Below are 22,766 nucleotides of genomic sequence, written 5' to 3' on the forward strand. Positions count from 1 at the left end.
ATTTTAATTTGGGAGTGAATTTGTTTGCTGAGTGTATAGTTCCAAGATAATATACAGTTGTTTTATATGTTTTTATAATTATGTGCTAAAATATTATTTATAATATAACATTTATAGTACGCGCGTGCTGATTGGTCGAGAAGCGTGTTTCTATAACTGTATAGAAACACGGAAATTTTCCCGCCGAACTTGACAAGCGAAGCGATGTAATGAGAATTTGTAATTGAATCGAATCATAATATTTGTACAAAATCTTTTTATTGAGTTATATTATAAAAGAAATAGAAAACATTTTTTCCTGTGTTTCTATACAGTTATAGAAACACTTGTGGGAGTTTGGGAGAACTCGAAATAACGTGGAAAAACTCGCCCTACGGGCTCGTTTTCCCCACTGATTATTTCTCGTTCTCCCAAACTCCCACGCGTGTTTCTATAACTGTATAGAAACACGGAAAATGTTTTCTATTTCTTAATTTCTTTATAGCACCATTTACACCAAAAGTGACAACAGAAAAGAATCCAACGACATCAGGTATATAAGCTTAACACGAACACGAAAGTGTATTAGACTTCAGAAAACATTACTGCATATATATTTTTATTGTTATACATGCGAATAGCATTGTGAGCGTAGAGAAGTAGGAATACCTTCTATATATAGTCTTTATAGTGTATAGTCTACAAATTATAGTGTTTAGACAATATGTTTGAGTTCACACACGATTTACTCTAAGTCAAAATTCAAATTTAGCCTATCTGATTTAAATTTATGTCCAGAATTTCATAGTAGGATTGAAATAACCACAGCGCGCATATATCGGATAACACATAAAAACTGCATGAATATGTGTCGTGCAACTAAAATGCAAATGTCTTCTCTACAGAACCACCAACAACGAAAGCAGCAAGAAAAATGGTCTCGGCCACATCACGTAAGTCAAAATGAAGACAAAATCATCTTCGTCCCGACGATTTGGCTACGAGGATGGACCAAAGTCCAAAGAGTGTGACTGTATATCTTCTACTAAAGCAATGTTTTAACCTTATATGCACATGCCATGATTTTTTATCATAGCACTATCTTCATCGAAAGAAACAACAAGATTGCTTTCAACGACAAGTAAGTTTAAATGAAAACCAGCTTATAAACAATAGTGATAAAACATTGAGTGCGTTACGTTTTGCATAATATACTCAAAAGTAATAATTTTATAACTATATTTAAGCGAATAAAATAGGGAAATTTTTTTCTTTGAAGCACCATCCACATCAAGAGTGAAAACTGACAATTATTCAGCGACATCAAGTAAGATCAAAATGAACACAAAAACATTGGCCATGTGTCCATGAAAGTTAAGATTTCATGCAGATAATTCACGAACCAGGGAAAAGATTAGAACCGGCCTATTGTGTTGGGACAATGCTAAACCTATAAAGTCGTGCAAATTTTATAAAAACAATTATTTCATTGAAAATCTATCTGTAAATTATATCAATCACAATTAGAAATGATATAATTATAATCTTTTATAGCAGCATCTACATCGAGAGCGACAACAGAAAGACATTCGACAACAGCAAGTAAGATAAAAATGAACAGAAAATTGTGAGCTACTGTAATACTGATTAAAATATAAACTCCAGAAAATATGTCATTTAAAGTTATAGTCATATTTTCATATATGATAAAAAAATGTTCTTTTCATAGCAACATCTACATCGCGAGAAACATCAAATAACGTGTTTACTGAAACAAGTAAGATGCACTAAAGCGGTGCTCAGTAAAAAACGAATCTTTGTAATTTGAGCAAACGAAATACGATTTTTTCACAGTACCATCTACAACGAAAAATGCAACAAGAAATCATTCAACTACATCGAGTAAGGAGAAAATAAATACAAAAGCCTTGCGCATGCAGTCATGATGGAAACATATTTCTTTGAGAATACTGAAAATAATATTTTCTAGCTGATATAAAATGAAATAATCTTCTTTACAGCAAGGTCTACACCGAGCGGACCAGGAATGGTTCCATCAACATCAGGTATGTTTAGAAGCAATTTATCAGCTGACGAAAGCGAGTGTTTCTCTGCATGGGATATGAAAACACGAGAAAACAACAACGCCAACTATAGTGTTCTTGTTGAATTTTTTCGAGTGTTTGGATATCCAGGTGAGACACAAGCAAGAGTTGCTCATACGTCACAAAATAATTTCGGAAGCTGTTTCGAAGGGACGACAGAGAGTAATAATGATAAAAGCAATTTTAATTTGGGAGTGAATTTGTTTGCTGAGTGTAGTTCCAAGATAATATACTGTTGTTTTTATATGTTTTTATAATTATGTGCAAACAGACTATTTTCTTTATAGCACCATTTACACCAAAAGTGACAACAGAAAAGAATCCAACGACATCAGGTATATAAGCTTAACACGAACACGAAAGTGTATTAGACTTCAGAAAACATTACTGCATGTATATTTTTATTGTTATACATGCGAATAGCATTGTGAGCGTCGAGAAGTAGGAATACCTTCTATATATAGTCTTTATAGTGTATAGTCTACAAATTATAGTGTTTAGAGAATATGTTTGAGTTCACACAAGATTTACTCTAAGTCAAAATTCAAATTTAGCCTATCTGATTTAACTTTATGTTCAGAATTTCATAGTATGATTGAAATAACCACAGCGCGCATATATCGGATAACACATAAAAACTGCATGAATATATGTCGTGCAACTAAAATGCAAATGTCTTCTCTACAGAACCACCAACAACGAAAGCAGCAAGAAAAATGGTCTCGGCCACATCACGTAAGTCAAAATAAAGACAAAATCATCTTCGTCCCGACGGCTTGGCTGCGAGGATGGACCAAAGTCCAAAGAGTGTGACGTGTATATCTTCCACTAAAGCCAATGTTTTAACCTTATATGCACATGCCAAAGAAATTTGATTTTTTGTCATAGCACTATCTTCATCGAGAGAAACAACAAGATTGCTTTCAACGACAAGTAAGTTTAAATGAAAACCAGCTTATAAACAATAGTGATAAAACATTGAGTGCGTTACGTTTTGCATAATATACTCAAAAGTAATAATTTTATAACTATATTTAAGCGAATAAAATAGGAAAATTTTTTTTTTTGAAGCACCATCCACATCAAGAGTGACAACAGACAAAGATTCAGCGACATCAAGTAAGATCAAATTGAACACAAAAACATTGGCCATGTGTCCATGAAAGTTAAGATTTCAGATAATTCACAAACCAGGGCAAAGACTGTCGTGCGAGGTCCGACTAACTCAGCCCGCAAATTTAGAATTAGAACCGGCCTATTGTGTTGGGACAATGCTAAACCTAAAGTCGTGCAAATTTTATAAAATAATCATTTCATTGGAAATCTATCTATATATATATTATATCGATCACAATTTTAAATGATAATTATAATTATAATCTTTTATAGCACCATCTTCATCGAGAGCGACAACAGAAGGACATTCGACGACAGCAAGTAAGATAAAAATGAACAGAAAATTGTGAACTACTGTCTGTAATACTGATTAAAATATAAACTCCAAAAAGTATGCAATTCAAAGTTATACTCCTATTTTTTTATATGAGTTAAATATGTTCTTTTCATAGCAACATCTACATCGCGAGAAACAACAAATAACGTGTTTACTGAAACAAGTAAGATGCACTAAAGCAGTGCTCAGTAAAATACGAATCTTTGTAATTTGAGCAAACGAAATACGATTTTTTTACAGTACCATCTACAACGAAAGATGCAACAAGAAATCATTCAACTACATCGAGTAAGGAGAAAATAAATACAAAAGCCTTGCGCATGCAGTCATGATGGAAACATATTTCTTTGAGAATACTGAAAATAATATTTTCTAGCTGATATAAAATGAAATAATCTTCTTTACAGCAAGGTCTACACTGAGCGGAACAGGAATGGTTCCATCAACATCAGGTATGTTTAGAAGCAATTTATCAGCTGACGAAAGCGAGTGTTTCTCTGCATGGGATATGAAAACACGAGAAAACAACAACGCCAACTATAGTGTTCTTGTTGAATTTTTTCGAGTGTTTGGATATCCAGGTGAGACACAAGCAAGAGTTGCTCATACGTCACAAAATAATTTCGGAAGCTGTTTCGAAGGGACGACAGAGAGTAATAATGATAAAAGCAATTTTAATTTGGGAGTGAATTTGTTTGCTGAGTGTAGTTCCAAGATAATATACTGTTGTTTTTATATGTTTTTATAATTATGTGCAAACAGACTATTTTCTTTATAGCACCATTTACACCAAAAGTGACAACAGAAAAGAATCCAACGACATCAGGTATATAAGCTTAACACGAACACGAAAGTGTATTAGACTTCAGAAAACATTACTGCATGTATATTTTTATTGTTATACATGCGAATAGCATTGTGAGCGTCGAGAAGTAGGAATACCTTCTATATATAGTCTTTATAGTGTATAGTCTACAAATTATAGTGTTTAGACAATATGTTTGAGTTCACACAAGATTTACTCTAAGTCAAAATTCAAATTTAGCCTATCTGATTTAAATTTATGTTTAGAATTTCATAGTAGGTTTGAAATAACCACAGCGCGCATATATCGGATAACACATAAAAACTGCATGAATATGTGTCGTGCAACTAAAATGCAAATGTCTTCTCTACAGAACCACCAACAACGAAAGCAGCAAGAAAAATGGTCTCGGCCACATCACGTAAGTCAAAATAAAGAGAAAATCATCTTCGTCCCGACGATTTGGCTACGAGGATGGACCAAAGTCCAAAGAGTGTGACGTGTATATCTTCCACTAAAGGCAATTTTTTAACCTTATATATGCACATGCCAAAGAAATTTGATTTTTTATCATAGCACTATCTTCATCGAGAGAAACAAAAAGATTGCTTTCAACCACAAGTAAGTTTAAATGAAAACCAGCTTATAAACAATAGTGATAAAACATTGAGTGCGTTACGTTTTGCATAATATACTCAAAAGTAATAATTTTATAACTATAATTAAGCGAATAAAATAGGGAAATTTTTTTCTTTGAAGAACCATCCACATCAAGAGTGACAACAGACAAAGATTCAGCGACATCAAGTAAGATCAAAATGAACACAAAAACATTGGCCATGTGTCCATGAAAGTTAAGATTTCATGCAGATAATTCACGAACCAGGGAAAAGATTAGAACCGGCCTATTGTGTTGGGACAATGCTAAACCTATAAAGTCGTGCAAATTTTATAAAAACAATTATTTCATTGAAAATCTATCTGTAAATTATATCAATCACAATTAGAAATGATATAATTATAATCTTTTATAGCAGCATCTACATCGAGAGCGACAACAGAAAGACATTCGACTACAGCAAGTAAGATAAAAATGAACAGAAAATTGTGAGCTACTGTAATACTGATTAAAATATAAACTCCAGAAAATATGTCATTTAAAGTTATAGTCATATTTTCATATATGATAAAAAAATGTTCTTTTCATAGCAACATCTACATCGCGAGAAACATCAAATAACGTGTTTACTGAAACAAGTAAGATGCACTAAAGCGGTGCTCAGTAAAAAACGAATCTTTGTAATTTGAGCAAACGAAATACGATTTTTTCACAGTACCATCTACAACGAAAAATGCAACAAGAAATCATTCAACTACATCGAGTAAGGAGAAAATAAATACAAAAGCCTTGCGCATGCAGTCATGATGGAAACATATTTCTTTGAGAATACTGAAAATAATATTTTGTAGCTGATATAAAATGAAATAATCTTCTTTACAGCAAGGTCTACACCGAGCGGACCAGGAATGGTTCCATCAACATCAGGTATGTTTAGAAGCAATTTTTTAACTGACGAAAGCGAGTGTTTCTCTGGGATATGAAAACAAGAGAAAACAACAACGCCAGCTATAGTGTTCTGGTTGAATTTTTTCGAGTGTTTCGATATCCAGGTGAGACACAAGCGAGAGTTGCTCATAATTATGTCTTCTCAAATAAATCTAGACACAAGAATTTCGGAAGCTGTTTGAAGGGACGACAGGGAGTAATTATGATAAAAGCAATTTTAATTTGGGTGTGAATTTGTTTGCTGAGTGTAGTTCTGAGATATTATACTGTTATTTTTATATTTTTTTATAATTATGTGCTATCATATTATTTTCTTTATATAGCACCATCTACACTAAAAGTGACAACAGAAAAGAAGCCAGCGACATCAGGTAAGACATCAGGTATGTTTAGAAGCAATATATCAACTACGAAAGGGAATGTTTTTGCAGGATATGAAACACGAGAAAACAGTAGCGCCAGTGTTTTTTTTTAAATGTTTTGGAGTGTTTGGATACTCCGGTGAAACCCAAGCTATATATAGAGTTGTTCATATGGTTTCTCAAATGAATCTTAACAAAAGAATTTCGGAGGTTGATTTGTAGAGACGACAGGGAGTGTGTAAAACATCCCATTTTCCACTTACTTCGGTGCAGTAAAAGACTAACAATCTTTATTAAATTACAATCTCTTATATACATATTCACCATGAGCCCGCAATACTGTCTCTAGGCAATAGTTCCACTGAGCTATATTATAATTCCTGGAGGACTTGCTCTTGGCCAGAAAGTGAAGCAAAAAAGATGGCGGATTTTCAGCTTTGCTGACGCCACTAACAGCTGGGAAATTTGTTGTCGCTGTGCAAAAAATCGCTGGCACATAGCCGCATGTTTGTTCGAATTCGAATTTTGAACGAAATTCACAAAGCGAAAGTTTTATGGAGATCTGAACTTCTTTCGGCAATGATCGAAAAGTTTAAAGTATGGAAGCTCTTTATTAGCTCACGGACATTACTTCTGCTGTTAAAAATGGACTTTTTAACAGTGGATTTTGGTTAAATGTTGCCGACAAAGATTCCATGGCTTCGACGAGCGGTTGTATTTTTCAAACTGCTGTGTTAACTTGTGAATGCATGGCATGGAAACTCTCTTGCTTAAGCGGTCTAAATTTGAATATTATATAAATTGTATTATATAATTTTCAAATGGCTTGGACTGAATTAGGTACTTATCAAATAAGAATGATCCACGTACAAGCTTTGTCGAGTCGTTTGAAAAGGATCATCCACCGCCCTGAGAGACTTCCTGTGTGATAACGACCCTGTCAGAAAGGCAAAGTTGAATGACATGTAAGGTTCCATGATCTTAACAAAACATTTGTGATACTTATAGCACAATGCAAAGAGGCCGCACTAGGAATGGAAAACATGAAGATTTCTGACTCTCAGATAACTGCATCAACTGAATATTGTGAGAAATATTCCACACGAAAGGCTCGATTGAATGGCCCTGGTTCCTGGCGTGCGAAACAAAATGATTCAGATCCATGGATTGAAGTTGATCTTAGCAGAAATGAAACTATCACAGAGATTGCAACTCAAGGATCGAGATGGGGATCGGGATTGGGATCGGGAACGTATGGTTGGGTGAAAACGTTTTTCGTCTCGTATAGTTCAGATGGAAAAAACTTTGATTTTCATAAAATAAACGGAATAATTAAGGTAAGTGCTTGTCTTCCATGGGTTAGGTTTCTTCTTAGCCGAGCCCAACCAGTGACGCAAACAAGAATTAAAACCAACTCGCGTGTGGAGTTTCTTTGTTTTACAAGCACGTCGTCGAACTGGCCACGTCGTGAATCGTAAACACCCTATATTCTCAAAGTCTTGCGTTGTTCGCGACGTCTAAAGGTCATGGTTTTGATACTTGCGTACACTGCTTTAAATCTTGTTAAATTTGCGGCTGTAAATGTATTGTCCCAACTCCCAGGTTCTCCTCATCTTAAAGTACGTATACGAAAAATTTCTGGCCTATCTGACGAAAAACGCACCGCCACCGGCATTGGGAAAATCACGCAGATACATTGAAAAATAGCTAAAAACAGTCCGGCTTTGCTGAAATTGTAATGTTCACGTTTACATGCAACCCATGTATCGTGCTTGGATTGCAAGTCTGCTTGATTATATAAAATTCTACGCAGATGGGTACAGATATCCCTTTTTTGTATGCTTTTATCAAACAAAAGGGAGGAATATTTAAAGGCTTTAGGCTTTGCATGTATCATAAGATATATGGACAGTAAATGGATACGGCATAACTATCTTTGTCTATCTTCGTCATGATTATGTACAAAATTCGTTTACGGATATTTGTTAACTTTATTACTTCTCAAGATATTTTTGAATGAAATTATCTTCCATCCGCCATTTTGGATATGCATATTCTTGCTCTGATATGCATGACGTCGCTGGGTGAAAATTCGTTTTGTAACTTCAAATTAACGATCCGGTGAAGTGATAGTTCCATGGTATTACAAACGCACGTATCTCTAATTATAACGTTTGAATTGTAAGAGTTCTAAACTAAACCGTAAACTGACATGTAATTGTTATTTTTTAAGCGTCAAGCCTGCTTTTTTTGACGTCATGTAATTAGATCTCATTATAAAACAAGATGGCAGATAGTGCGGATATATCTCGATAGTCGATATTTTTGATCGCCAATATCTTGCAAAGAATAGAAAATTAACAAATTTTGTAAAAAGGCTCTATAAGAAGTGCAAATTTTCTTTTGAACAAAACAGAAATAATTTTTATTGCCATATCCCTTTAAGGTTATGAAGACTGATCTTTTCCTGATGAAATGGTTTCCTAAAGAATTCCACACTTGATGTATCTACCATGCATAAGTCTTTTTTCAATAACATCACTGCGTTGATATTTTAGGTATTCAGTGGAAATTATGACGAGAATTCCATTGTGAGAAATCGTTTATCACCGGCTGTGACAGCGCGTTATATTCGCATACACCCAAGGACATGGTACGAATACGCAGCCATGAGATTCGAACTTTATGGTTGTTATACAGGTATGTTTTCATAACGTCGGTATTAAATTTTCAAAAATGCTGCGTCGACAAATTTAGAACATCTATAAAAGTCTATACTAATATATCTTATTTAAATATAATTTTTCCGAAAAACTCGAAATTCAATACTCAATTTTACATGTTTAGTGATAAAAGGATCTTTACAGTTTAGCTTCGAACGGACGGACGATTCTAACTAATTTTTATGTTAGTTTTAAACAAATAACAAATTTCGAACGTCTATAAAAAGTGTATAGTGAAATACTGAATCTTATTTAAGTAAAATAATTTCATTAACTGCATGCCAAAAGTTTCGTTGCTTTGCAGCCGATCATTGGTGTAGGTGGGGACATCGTGTTCTCCGTTTATTATTTCCCCGCAGAAAGGTTGTTCAGCGGTTCTCAGGAAGCGAAAACTGACTTTGCCTAATTTTTGGCCAACAACAACAATTTCGACTTATTTTCGGGAAAACGTAGCTCATATAACAGTGTTTTAAAGTAATGGTGACGTCACCAGGAAAAAAATTAAAACCCCGTTTAAATGATGAGAAATCATTGTGGTGTTGACTTGATATTAAACAAGAAAACATATATAGTAAGGAAATGCAAAATATATCAAAAAGCCAACTGCAGGCAATTCACGACAAATTTGCCATGCAAAGCCTCTAAGCTTACAAAGCATGATATCCAATGCGTATAGAAATCCATATCAGAGCAATTATTAAATTAAATACGAATGTAGTCCATGCCATCGACTTTAATTTCTACTAAAGTCATTGAATAGTCAAAGTGTGGTCACAACTTGAGGTCATGAATCATGCTACATGTATTCATCTTATTTTGTGTCAAATATTAGGTCATTGCAAGTCATGGGAGGTTGCATTTGGATTACAAAATGGAAAGATTCGCAATTCTCAGTTGAGATCTTCGAGTGTTTACCAAAATAAGACGATTTACTCCGAAAAAAATGGGCGAATGAAAGGCAAAAACTCCTGGAGCCGAGTGCAGACAAACGACAACAAGCAATGGATTCAGGTTGATCTTGGTGGAGAGGAAATCGCTACGGGAATTGCCAGTCAGGGTGATGGGAACTCCAGTAACTGGGTGAAGTCTTACTTCGTGTCATACAGTTTGGACGGAATAATTTACAAGAATTACACAAACGACGGAGATAACAAGGTAACGTAATAGCAAAGAGTATTTTTTCGACTAACAACGGCAAGCGGCTCTCACTCCCTCATCGCAGAAACTAATTCGGAAGCTCGCTTCGAGTAATTTCGTCTAATCACAATGCTTGCATGGCAGTTTATTTCAATTAGATGGAAACACTCGCAGCGAGTTTGCGAGTTGATTTTGCGACGAGTGGAAAAGAGCCTTAAAGCCAGTTTCTATGTTCACTGAAAACAACATTCTCTTTGGTTGTTCTGCATAGCTTCAGAACGATTTAAAATAACAGGCATGCACAATGTCTTCCAGAAAATATCCATGTTATGGACGTCGCAATATTTGCCAATTTTGTATCGTATTGTATTGAATCAGTTGCAGTGCGCATGGAAATGGTTTGAATTGCATTTTCGACCCGAATGTGTCTATATAACTACTTCAATCTTTTACATATGATAGGTATTTAATGGCAATGAGGACCAGATGTCTGTCGTTACAAATGTACTATCTCCAGCAATAACCGCGCGTTATATCCGCATACATCCAGTATCTTGGTTTCACAACATATCTCTGAGGATCGAAGTTATTGGTTGCTACACAGGTAAACAATACTCAACGTATCCACTCCTCGTTTACCTTAATTTTCTACATCCTATAATTGACGCCAAGGTTTAGCGTTGCATGGACTATATGGAAGTGTCAACGGAGCGAGGATTATTATCTTTCACGATCAAATATTCCTAGAATTCAAATATGTTTTAACACCGAGCAAATATCCTCGTAGACGCGAGCCAGTGAATCACTGCATGAGCAAATATCATTACCACGCCTACTTTTTTGTGTCTAATACGGCATATAGCACAGCCCTGAGGTATCAACTAAACTATCAACACGCATGCTTATTATACAGCCCATGCAGCTAATTAATCTCTCTGACGGAGTAATAGCTCACGTATAGCGCTGCAGGTTTCATTAAAAATTATTTTACATTCTGAAAATAGAACTGAGTGGGTGACGATAATTTTTACTCATTGCAATTTCTAAAATGATCTAAATGATTACGTGTGCAAAAATGCAGGAAATTGTATCAGTAAAAATGTTGATGTAAGAGACCACGAAATATCTTGCAGTCAGTTGGCAAAAATACTGTGATACCAGTGATTTTAAGTTGAGCAATTCGAGATTTTTACATAAATCCGAAGAAGATGCAGAGTTGCCGAATTCTAAATTTTTCTTCTCACATGGATGCAAGGGATTTTTATTAACAAATTTTAGCAATTTTCAAGTATCATTGCATAAATGCTTTATGACTTTTCGTTCATTTTTCTAACTGTTTCTTCAGCTCAGGATATGCCTAAATTAGATAGGGATAACTTTTTGTCGGGTGCAGATGAGTTATAAAGTGATGTAGTAGAAATATAGTGCATATACTAAATTTGGTGAATTAGGAATGTTTAAGTTCTACGACATTAATAACGACACAATAATTCATAACAAATACTCCTATCATCCAATTCTAGTTTTTTAAATTACGATAAATTAATTAATTTAAATTATTCATTGTGCTTCTTCTATCTGGCACTTAGCTGGTTAGTACTATTTTACTTGGCTGGGACAATGGTGAATGTGCGTAATTAAAAAAGCTATTCTCTTACACATGCACGTACTTACTTTTTGCATTTCTGGCAACAAGGTTCTTGCAACAGAAGTGAGGTTCCACTTGGAGTGAGCGATAAAAAGATGACATCATCAACTGAGAAAAGTAGATTTTCTGCATCAGATGGGAGATTATACTGGGGGAATGGTTGGCGTCCCACAGAAAACAATCAGAGCCAATGGCTCCAAGTCGATCTTGGCCAGAAGGAACTTGTTACAGCGATTGCCACTAAAGGTTCTGGCACTGGTTATTGGGTGAAAACTTATTCGATTTCTTACGGTGTGGATAAAGTAAACCTTACTTCATACAAAATCAATGCAACTCAGAAGGTAAGCGGCTAAAGAGATGATATTCCTATTATTATATTATTATTGTACAAACAGTCAGAGCCAATGACTTCTTTCTGACAAACAATTGTTACGGAAGGTTTTCTAAATTACTTTCGAAACACTGAGTCAAGAGTTTCCTGAGTATGTGGTTTACAGTGTCGAAAAACTTTAATATTGAATGAATTGTACCCAAAAAGGTACCTGAAGAACAAAGGAGGGTTTGAAGAGTTGGGTTTTATGAATGACCCGTGGCCGAGATTTGTTAAACGCGAGAAACTATTTAAAAATGGGGGGCTGCATGGATATAAATGTCATCTATATAAGTTAAAATATACGTTATAAGGACTTACACTGTGTTGCTGAAATATTTAAGAAATTTCATATTCAGAGAAGGAAGAAAGCAAAAGCAAAAGCAGAAATAAAAAAGCAAAGTATAATTAATTATACTATGCCCCATTTTACCAAAAGTTTTTCATGCAGGCTGACGTGATTCATGCTGAGATGTCCACCCTAATTGAAGTCGAGCAATATGCCATCATCTCGATCAACCAATCCCACACGGGGGAAGCTAACTTCCAATGATAACTTTGTTCAAAACCTTTGTACAATCCCACGCGCGAGGCCAGTTAAATTTTTCGTGCAGGATTATTTTGTCTTGCACAGCTATTACCCAGCTAGATTGGGCGGTCAACTGCACTTAGTTATAATATATTGCACTATCATCATTTACCTATTATGTAGCAGATGTTTTTCAGTTTCTGAGATAACTAAATTTTGTGTCCAACTATAAAACATGATCTACCGCAGCCAGTGTACTGATTGTACGACCTTATTGTACGACCTAACATAATGACACAACGACTGCTATTTCCGCAACCTTTGTTCGAAATTACTTTTACCTCGTCCTTTTCCTAACTCTCATCCTCTTATAAGGACGGTGCAAAGGAAAAAAAGCTTAATTACTATAATGATGATTCAAAGCATTATTCAACTACTAAAACTCGATGATTTGCGGAATTATGAATAATTGCAGGATAATGCTTGAAGGATTTTGGTCTGAGGGGTTACACAATGTCACGAAGCGTGAAAATAGACACAGTCACAGTCTGCGGTGGAATCTTTGGTTAAAACAGTGTTTCAAAATATGACATTACTTGTCGGCTCCCATGCAGCCGGTATGTTGGTTCAAGATTTCAGAATTAGTTGATTCTAATTGGTGAACCTAGGGCGCAATAATTATTCCCGTTTGAAAAATGAACATAATTATTGTCAACGAAAGGCAAGGGTGTAGGCAGGCGAGCTACTAGGCACAATGCATAGCTTCTCTTTTGCCCTCTGCTTACGGAGCAATTCGGGGGAACCTGCGCCCTTTGCTACCATATAAGATGAAACATGAGAAGTTGAAAAAATTAAATAATGTAATGGAAACGTTGCGACTATAATGTTTAATCACAAGCTGTAGCTGCTCATTACAATAGTAAACATTGAGATATGGGCCTAATAGGAAAACAAAACGAAATTTAATTACTCCTCCAGTTTGTTCGCTGTCAGTGCCATGAATTAAGCAAACATTGACAAACTGTTCAGGTACTGTTTCTGGTCGTAGCCACAAAGAAATATCAGGACATTTCAAGACTTCACGATACTGGAGCGATTATACAGCGCGTGAACAATGGTTTAATTTAATGGGACTCTAAATTTAAACCAATCATTAAAATTGATTGCAAAAGATCCCAATTAATGAATTACGAAATAATCAAAATACAGCGACCATTGAACATTTCTTTTCAGGTGTTCGATGGAAATACGAACGGAAATTCTGTTGTGACAAATGTCTTATCACCAGCTGTAACAGCTCGTTATATCCGCATACACCCAAAGACATGGAACAATGGCATTTCCTTGAAAGTGGAACTTTATGGTTGTCCAAGAGGTATATTTAAAAACACTGCATGCAGAAGTTTGCAAATATTTGCAGCAAAATTAAAGATTTTCTTCTACGTTCTCAAAAAAATACACTAGAAATTCTCGGCCTAATAAGTTATATTTCGTGACCAGAAAATTTACGACAATACCTAGCGGAAGAGCGCATACTAATGAGTTCAGCGAGAGGCTTCTGCTGATGAATCTTGTTGGTCGATCTGACAATGCACCAATTGAATCTTGATCTCGACACGGTCAGAATCGCACGCAATACTCTTCTCCTAAAGGCGATTCTCATTATCATTCGCTCCACCCGCGCGGACGAATTGAAGCGGGTTCAGAAAATCTGCCCATGCAAACGTGACGGGCCTCTATTCCCATCAACAAACTTCATATATACACAAGGGTCTGCAAAGGATTGACTAAACCCGTCTCTGGTCAAGTGGCCATGTAATGTTTCATTCCAATTTCTGCCACTCTGTTTCAGGGGATTTATTTAATTTGCAAACAAGCTTTTCTCCGTTCTTACCATTTTTTCATAACGCTTTGGTTGCTCGACATATATGTCGCAGTCAATAGGCGCGTTTAGATAAGCTGATTTGACATCCATTTGATGCACTTGCATATTTTCATGTACTGCGCGTTGAATGAATACACGGATTGAGCTTATCCAGGCAGTTGGTGCGAACGTCTCATGATAATCAACACCCGGGTTTTGTTAGTAACCCCTAGCAACGTACCTAGCCTTAAACGTCTCCTCATTGTTTATGCCTGTTTTGATTGTGTACACTAATTTGCGACCTACAATCTCACGATTAGAAGGTAATTCTACTAGTGTAAATGTGTCATTATTCACTAAAGAAGCAAACTCTTCGTCCATGCATGGCCTTTTTTCATTGGACTGAATCTCTTCATCTTACAAAGCGGGCTTCATTATCGCTTTTACCTAGGATCGCAAGAGAGCAACGCAGTCTCCATCGCCTCCTGTTAGCGGCCTTATTGTGTAAGAGCATTTTTTTCACGCAATTTACAACGACATACTGCTGCTCTTTTAATCATAGGAGACTTATCAATCTAGCCCAGGAGGGGCGACGTTTCTTTTTCGCCCTGATTTGTTTACGCTTTGGAAGGTAAACAAAAGTTTTTATGTCGGGAGCTCTTGATGAGAGTGCCCCTTTGCATGTAGCTATACTTTACAAAGAAATATAACTCGGCAGATCTCTACAAACATATCGAAAACGGTAGTAAATCGTACTACAAGGTAGGACAAGCCTCCACAACGTACATACCTTAAGCTCACTGTGCCGCGCTGCATTCAGTCATGCCTGATGAAATGGTGCCTTATATCTATGTGCTTAGATCTCTTGTGAAAAACTGGATTCTTCCCTAATTTTACCGCGCCTTGGCTATCTGCATTAATCATCGTGCTGTTGTTATTTTGGAGTATGTATTCTAAAGCTATGTATTCTGCCTCACAAGTTGAAAGTGCTACTGTCTGCTGCTTATTACTTTTCCAGGATACCAGGGGTCCAACCTCTGACAGCAAAAAACCATATCCGGATATGTTCTTTCTATCGCTAACGTTTCCTCCCCAATCTGATTCACTGTATCCTATCAATTCTAAGGAGTCCTCACTCCTTCTGAACTTTAAACTTAAATGAGGTGTTCCTTTTAGATATCTCAAGACGTGTTTAGCTGCATTAAGTGAGGCAACCGTCTGGTCATGTTTGTGAACAATAAGACATAAGTCTGGCCTAGTGCCAGTCATAATACAGTAGTCCCCCGCTAACTCGAACTCGCTTAACTCGAACTCCTCGCTAACTCGAACTAAATCCAATTCCCCTTGAATTTGATAGTGTTTTTTATAGTAATTTACTGCGCTTAACTCGAACTCGCTTAACTCGAACTCCTCGCTAATTCGAACAAATTTTGTTTCCCCTTGGTCAAATATATCCGGTTAACTCGAACTTTGGTTTCGAATCATAGATCAGCAAACTTTAAAATGTGAGAAGATAGAATTTTGACAACTGGAAACTATCAAAATAACAACAAGTTAATCAGTGTATAATTGTATATAAATGCTTATAAATTTTAAAAGATTTTGTGTGGTGCTACGGTCGTTATTGATCTAACTTTTTTAGTTCCTTTTGTATTCTTTCGATCTTTTTAATTTTAAAACGTCGTCCACTCTCGCTGACCATTCATATTGGGAGGCCTGGTATCCCTTGAAGAATGATTCGATTGGATTTTATATCTTATTGTATTACTTATATAATAAACGTAATCTGACACCAACTCCGGTTAACTCGAACCCCCGGTAACTGTTAGACTCTCAACTATCTGCCTATTCAAATTAAGATTCTCTAAGTCAGGTGACTCCATACTCATTAATTTCTCGTGTTAAATTTTTTCATGTTAAGTTTTGTCAACACTTTTTCAACATAGCGGCTTTGATTCATTTCTATTACGCGATCGGAACATTTAAATTCAGTCCCTAAAAACCAGTGTAAAACGCCTGCGTCTTTCATTTTGAATTGCTTACACAAACCATCTTTTACGCTTTTCAATAGGCTTGAGTTGCTTGCGGAATATATTAAGTCACCCACCCAAATTATCAGTGTGATATATTTGTTTCTATTCCCATCAACAAACTTCATGTATACACAAGGGTCTGCAAAGGATTGACTAAACCCATCTGTGGTCAAGTGGTCATGTAATGTTTCATTGCAATTTCTACCACTCTGTTTAAGGCGACTTCTTTAATTTGCAAACCGACGAGCTTTTCTCCGTTCTTACCATCTTTTCATAACGCTTTGGTTGCTCGACATATATGTCGCAGTCAATAGGCGCGTTTAGGTAAGCCGATTTGACATCCATTTGACGCACTTGCATATTTTCATGTACTGCGCGTTGAATGAATACACGGATTGAGCTTATCCAGGCAGTCGGTGGGAACGTCTCATGATAATCAACACCCGGGGTTTGTGAGTAACCCTTAGCCACGTACCTAGCCTTAAACGTCTCCTCATTGCTTATGCCTGTTTTGATTGTGTACACCCATTTTCCACCTACTATCTTACGATTAGGAGGTAATTCTACTAGTGTAAATGTGTCATTATTCACTAAAGAAGCAAACTCTTCGTCCATGGCCTTTTTCCATTGGACGGAATTTGTTGATCTTACGGCCTCTGAATAAGAAGTTGGCAAATCATTCAACAATAACGGTAATTCTTAGTCGTATCATCTATCGTGCTTTCTACTACATATTCACTTGAATATGCTGGTTTATTTCGGACTCGAGTGGGGTATCTTCCAGTTCCCTCTCCTAAACCATCAGCTTGCCCCTCTCCTTCTGCAGTTGATTGTTCTGCAGGAGCTACAGTGTAAGGTGGTGGATTTATTTCATCTTCTATTGGGCTTTTGTCAACTTCGACATCGCAATGATCAAAACATTTTACGCATCTTACCCGTTTTACTTTCATGCTTTCCGGGTTGTACACCAAATACGCAGGGCTCCCCTTATCATATCCTACAAAATTCCCTTTTTACTTCTCGGATCAAACTTTTTCCGGTTTTGCACATAAAATTGTGTATAACAAACTGAGCCAAACACATTCATCTTGTTAAGATTACGTCTTAATTCTGTCAGAGCCTCATAAGGGGTTTTGCCTAATCAATCATTGAAGCACCTGTTTCTTATTTTATGCAGATGCTAACACTGCTTATGTCCATGAGGTCTTTAGCAGCTTTGCTTCCAGGAATAAACACCTTGCTATATTGAAAAACTTTACCAAGCCCTTTCAGCCGTCCCATTTTGGAGGGGTGAGTAGGGGGTACATGTCTGGAGTTTAATCTTATTATCCCGTAAGAGTGATTGAAACTCGTGTCCTACAAATCCCCAAACCCTCCCCCCCCCTCCTGATACATTCACTTTGCTAAGAGGTGCAATGTCAGCAAGAAATTGTTTTGTAGCCTCAACAGTGTAAGATTTGTGTTTTAAAAATATATCACGATCACTCTACTATAATCGTCAACGAATGATGAGCGGTTCCTGAAACCATCTTTACCATCTGGACTAAATGGTCCTGTTAAGTCTGAATAGATCGACTAAATCTAATGGAGCCTTCGCTCGTCTATCTGGTGTTCTACTTTTTGCCTGTGTCATTTTACCCGGTGTACATATGTCACAGTCAGCCTCATCATAATTTGTGATATTCATGCCGTCTTAAACTTTTTCTAGTTTACGTCTGTTAGTGAGATTACAGTGCCCTAAGATCCTGGGCCATTCTAACAGAGAAACTGCATTATTCCTAGATGACAAAAAGCTATTTTGATAATATAGGCGTCCTATTTTCTCTATATTTACGACTAAGCCATCTGCGCTCCTAAAATGCTTATTGCGCTTATCTACGCTCATGCTGCCGCCGTATTCTATCACCGCGTTGACCGAAAGGATATTTCATATCTTGCTTATAAGATGGGACATGAAGCGCGTTGTTTAGGATTAATTCGCGCGAGCTTCCGTTCAGCTTTACTTTCGCCGCGGCCTTTCCTGCTACAACCTTAGCTTTACTGCCGTCTGCGAGCTCTATAACGTGCATATCGGAGTTAAAATTCTTGTCGAACTTGATAAACTTAGTCTTGTCGCTAATGATATAACTAGTTTCCCCGCTATCTACTAAATGACAATTATCACTGCATGACATGACACACATTATCACAATTAACACTCACATGTTCGCCCTTATCTTTCTTTTCTTCTTTGACAGAGTCTCTGATCTTCTGCCTTCTTTGTTGAGTCCCGCTTTCCCGAGTTGTCGCGGCAATCTTTGGTCTGGTGCGTCTTGGTTTTATATACAGATGGAACACCACTTCCCACTCTTCGCGGACTTTGTCCAACATTCGGATTTTCGATGTCCCTTCTTTCCACGCTTAAAACACTCCCCGTCAAACTTGCTGTTTTTGAACGCTATGACCCTTTCCTTTGTCTCTGTACTTTGTCTCTTTTTCGCTTTCTTCGTGGTTGCGTAAGGCAACTTTGAACTCCGCGAACATCATTTGCTTGTCGCACTGAATTACAATAGCCGAGAATGTCTTCAAGTTGTTCGGTAACCCTTTTAGGACCATTGCGACTAGAAGCGGATCGCTTACAACTTCGTCAGCGTTTTTCAAAGCCGTGGCTGCTTTCTCAGCCCTTATCACGTAGTCGACAATGCTTTAGTTGTCGGTCTTCTTTAACGAAGTCAGTTCGGTATACAGAGATATGACACGTGGTTTTCTCTTTTCTTGGTAGTGTTGTCGCAGTATCTTGGGCGCTTCTGGTCCGTCGTCTCTAGCTCCCCGTATTACCAGAGATGGACTTCTGTCTTCCAAACATTGAAGCCTCATTTGCGCTAGGAGCTCATTCTTTTATTTCGTCGCCGTTGAATATTATTGCCCGCCTGGGCCCATAACCTGTTGGATTTAAGGCTGTTGCCATTCTCTCGCTTTCAATAACACACACCGCATATAACTTTTATATTATCTTTGTTTGCTTTTTGCTCCTGATTAAGACATTGACACATACATGACTGACATAAGAGTACAGCCGAATGATAAATAATCATTTTATCCAAATTAGATTATATCGTTTGAGCCAAGTGGGATTCGTTCCACCGGCATTGCAGTTAAATTAAGATTTTTATAATACTCTCTAGTGAATACTATTCCTTGTAAAGCTGGTGAAAAGACACTTGGCGTTGAAGAAAATAAAAAAGTTAAAGATTCTCAATTGACTTCTTCGAGCAATTGGAAAACAAGTCACTCAGCAGCTTATGGACGATTGTACAACTACAGTGGAGGAGTGAGAGCAGGGTGGAGAGCTGGATGGAGAGCAGGAGTAAACGACAAGAACCAGTGGATACAGGTTGATCTTGGCAAGAAGGAAGTTGTCTCAGGAATTTCCACTCAGGCAGGAGGATATTATCAAAATTCTTATCATGATTTTTGGGTGGAGACTTATTTCGTGAAGCATAGTTTGAATGGAACAACGTTCGAGTCTTACAAAGATGGAGGTGTTGATAAGGTCAGATTTATTTCACTGCAGGACGCATAAAATAACAATACAGTTAATACGTGTTTGGTAAATCAATAATTTCCAAAGATTAATATTTAAATAGTCCATTTATACAGTAGTCCCCCGCTAACTCGAACTCGCTTAACACGAACTCCTCACTAACTCGAACTAAATCCAATTCCTCTTGGATTTGGTAATGTTCTTTAACTCGAACTCGCTTAACGTGAACTCCTCGCTAATTCGAATAAATGTTGTTTTTCCGTGGTTAAATATATCCGGTTAACTCGAACTATGGTTTCGAATCATAGATCAGCAAACTTTAAAATGTGAGAAGATAGCATTTTGACAAATGGAAACTATAATGATTGCCAGTACGGACCGAAAGCTTTGCATGGAGTAGTAAATAATTACGTGGTGTACCTAGCTAATTTACTTCTAAAAGAATATAATTAGCAAAGGTTGAGCGGTGCATGGCTTTTGAATTTTACATGTAATTTTGCCCCCGAAGTGACGTTTTCACAATGTCATGAATTATTTTGCCCAAAGCGAGTAAAGAAAGGTTTTAAAACAACCCCTGGAGCCGGTTGTTCGATAGGCGTTGCTTAAACGGTGGATAAGTTCAAAATGGAAAATAAAACTCTATTTATTGAGTAATTGAACAACGGAGCTGAGATATTTCGATGTAAATAGTTTAACTGTCAATATAGAAGTACATATTAAATGCATAAGATGTAGTTTCAGTCATCCACAAGATCTATGGCAGTATTTTTAAACTTTGGCTTATCCACCGTTTAAGCTATAACGCTTTTCGAGCAACACATGCATGCATTTAAATTTTATCTAAATAATTTACCTGCTAAATTTCATAAAAGCGTTTATTGATACGGATGATATACGTAGGCACAATGTGATCTCAACCTTTTTGCTAGAGTTGCGTAGGAAAAATTTGAACTGAGAAACTTCAACTTGTCAACTCGAGCGATGTGAAAAATGGAGTTAATCATCTAATTTTGTCCAAAACAATAAACCAATTATTCTGAAGACATTCACATACTGGACAAGGGCATGTAAAAGTATATGTCTGGTGTTTGTCACTATAAATGTACAGTACTGTATCGGTGGTCCGGTTTTATATTTTTTAGAAATTGCATCAGTATATATTCAGTTTTGACCTTTTATTTAGATATTCGATGGGAATTATGACTGGGGTATCATTGTGAAGAATGTTCTGTCTCCACCAATCACTGCTCGTTATATTCGTATACATCCAGTGTCTTGGCATGTCAACATATGTATGCGAATTGAGCTTTATGGTTGTTACTGAGGTATGTACTAACCTTTCATACATTTAAATATCCTTCAGTTTATTATAAAATAATAAAATTAAAAGGTGACAAACGGAGTCAAGGTTACATGCCGGAGAAAATTTTTGGCTGCCTACATATAATTGCCCATATTCACAAACAAAATAACTTTACCACTGCATGCATAAGGCATTTAGAGCATTCATTTCTGTTTAAATAATTTCATTTCCACTTCCTAAAAGATATAGAAAACCATATACGTGATATGGCAAATGGGGCGCCAGAACCACTGGAACAAGGATGGGAAAGCTAGGGATTACGAGAGAAAGCAGGGATCACCCCGCGGCCTTTGCTGAAAAAAGCAATGCCAATGTCACGCATCTTTTGTCAAATGTTATAAGGTTAATTATGTTAAAATTGACGCGCTGATAATATTATTATGTGAATAAAACGTTCCCTTATGGTTGTGTAAACACGTGTGTACCTATAAGTCTAGACGTCCTCTTCGTGTAGTTGCTACGGTAATGCGCTCGTTTCTGAAATTCTGACCCTACAGCCCCAGATGGTTCCTCTTATGCCAAGATATATTTAAATGCATACACAACTATGGCTAAACGTAAATACATTAATTGGTATTTATTTCCCTTTCAGGGAGATGTAAACAGTTGAAGTTTCAAAGCCAGGATGATATAATATAGAAATTGTAGAATGGCTAATGACTGGGAAAAGTTTTCCTAATAATTATATTATTGTAGTTCTTGGCTTGGTAAATCTTAATATACGAAGCAGTTTAACATAAGGTTAGTAGATGATAAAATGAACAGTTTGTGGTGTTAATGACAGTAGTATTAGCAACAAATAAATCAGCAAGTAAATTAGCTTGTAAGTACCCCATGCACGTAGGTCTTTATTGCTGCAAGGCTTTCGGTCCGTTAACCCGGGCCTTCATCAGTGCAATTACCTGAAAACACATTTACACATAATAAATACTTACGTGTTGTACCTACCAATTAATTTACTTATTGATGTAACTATGCAAACATACAAGAATATTAGATTAATATAAGTTTAGTCATTCGTAATGCAGAGGCATCGAATACAAAATTACAGTCAGATATACGAGCATGCGTAGAAGAAATGTAGTATGATTGTATCTGTATTATCACTTAATAAATAGTCTGTAATGTAATATGCACTGGTAATAAGTTATAAATAAATCAACGATTTTGCGAAAAAGATGGCGGTATGTGCATTGCAAGCTGAAAATGTGGCTGGAAAAAAGACAAGTTGAGTACCTAATGTTAGGAATGACGTAAATTGCAATTTAACACGATGAAGAAAACAATCCCATGTTTTATGATGAT

General features: G+C 36.5%; 1 protein-coding gene across 1 annotated transcript; it reads left to right on the forward strand.

Annotated features, from left to right (window-relative positions):
- Positions 1–1,302: 1,302 nt before the first annotated feature.
- LOC114522401 (putative GPI-anchored protein pfl2) lies at positions 1,303–22,360 on the forward strand. Its single transcript, XM_028543072.1, has 24 exons — positions 1,303–1,306; positions 1,534–1,581; positions 1,709–1,756; positions 1,834–1,881; positions 2,001–2,045; positions 2,372–2,419; positions 2,772–2,819; positions 2,973–3,017; positions 3,156–3,203; positions 3,474–3,521; positions 3,653–3,700; positions 3,778–3,825; positions 3,945–3,989; positions 4,316–4,363; positions 4,716–4,763; positions 6,233–6,280; positions 7,280–7,528; positions 9,827–10,149; positions 10,594–10,735; positions 11,828–12,120; positions 13,912–14,053; positions 19,740–20,107; positions 21,282–21,423; positions 22,054–22,360. The coding sequence occupies exons 5-23, from the start codon at positions 2,027–2,029 to the stop codon at positions 21,420–21,422; spliced, it is 2,199 nt and encodes a 732-aa protein (XP_028398873.1). The 5' UTR covers positions 1,303–1,306; positions 1,534–1,581; positions 1,709–1,756; positions 1,834–1,881; positions 2,001–2,026; the 3' UTR covers position 21,423; positions 22,054–22,360.
- The last annotated feature ends 406 nt before the right edge of the window (positions 22,361–22,766 follow it).

Source organism: Dendronephthya gigantea, unplaced genomic scaffold (assembly GCF_004324835.1).
Source record: "Dendronephthya gigantea isolate DGI-Jeju-01 unplaced genomic scaffold, DenGig_1.0 000022F, whole genome shotgun sequence".
Classification (NCBI taxonomy): Eukaryota; Metazoa; Cnidaria; class Anthozoa; order Malacalcyonacea; family Nephtheidae; genus Dendronephthya; species Dendronephthya gigantea.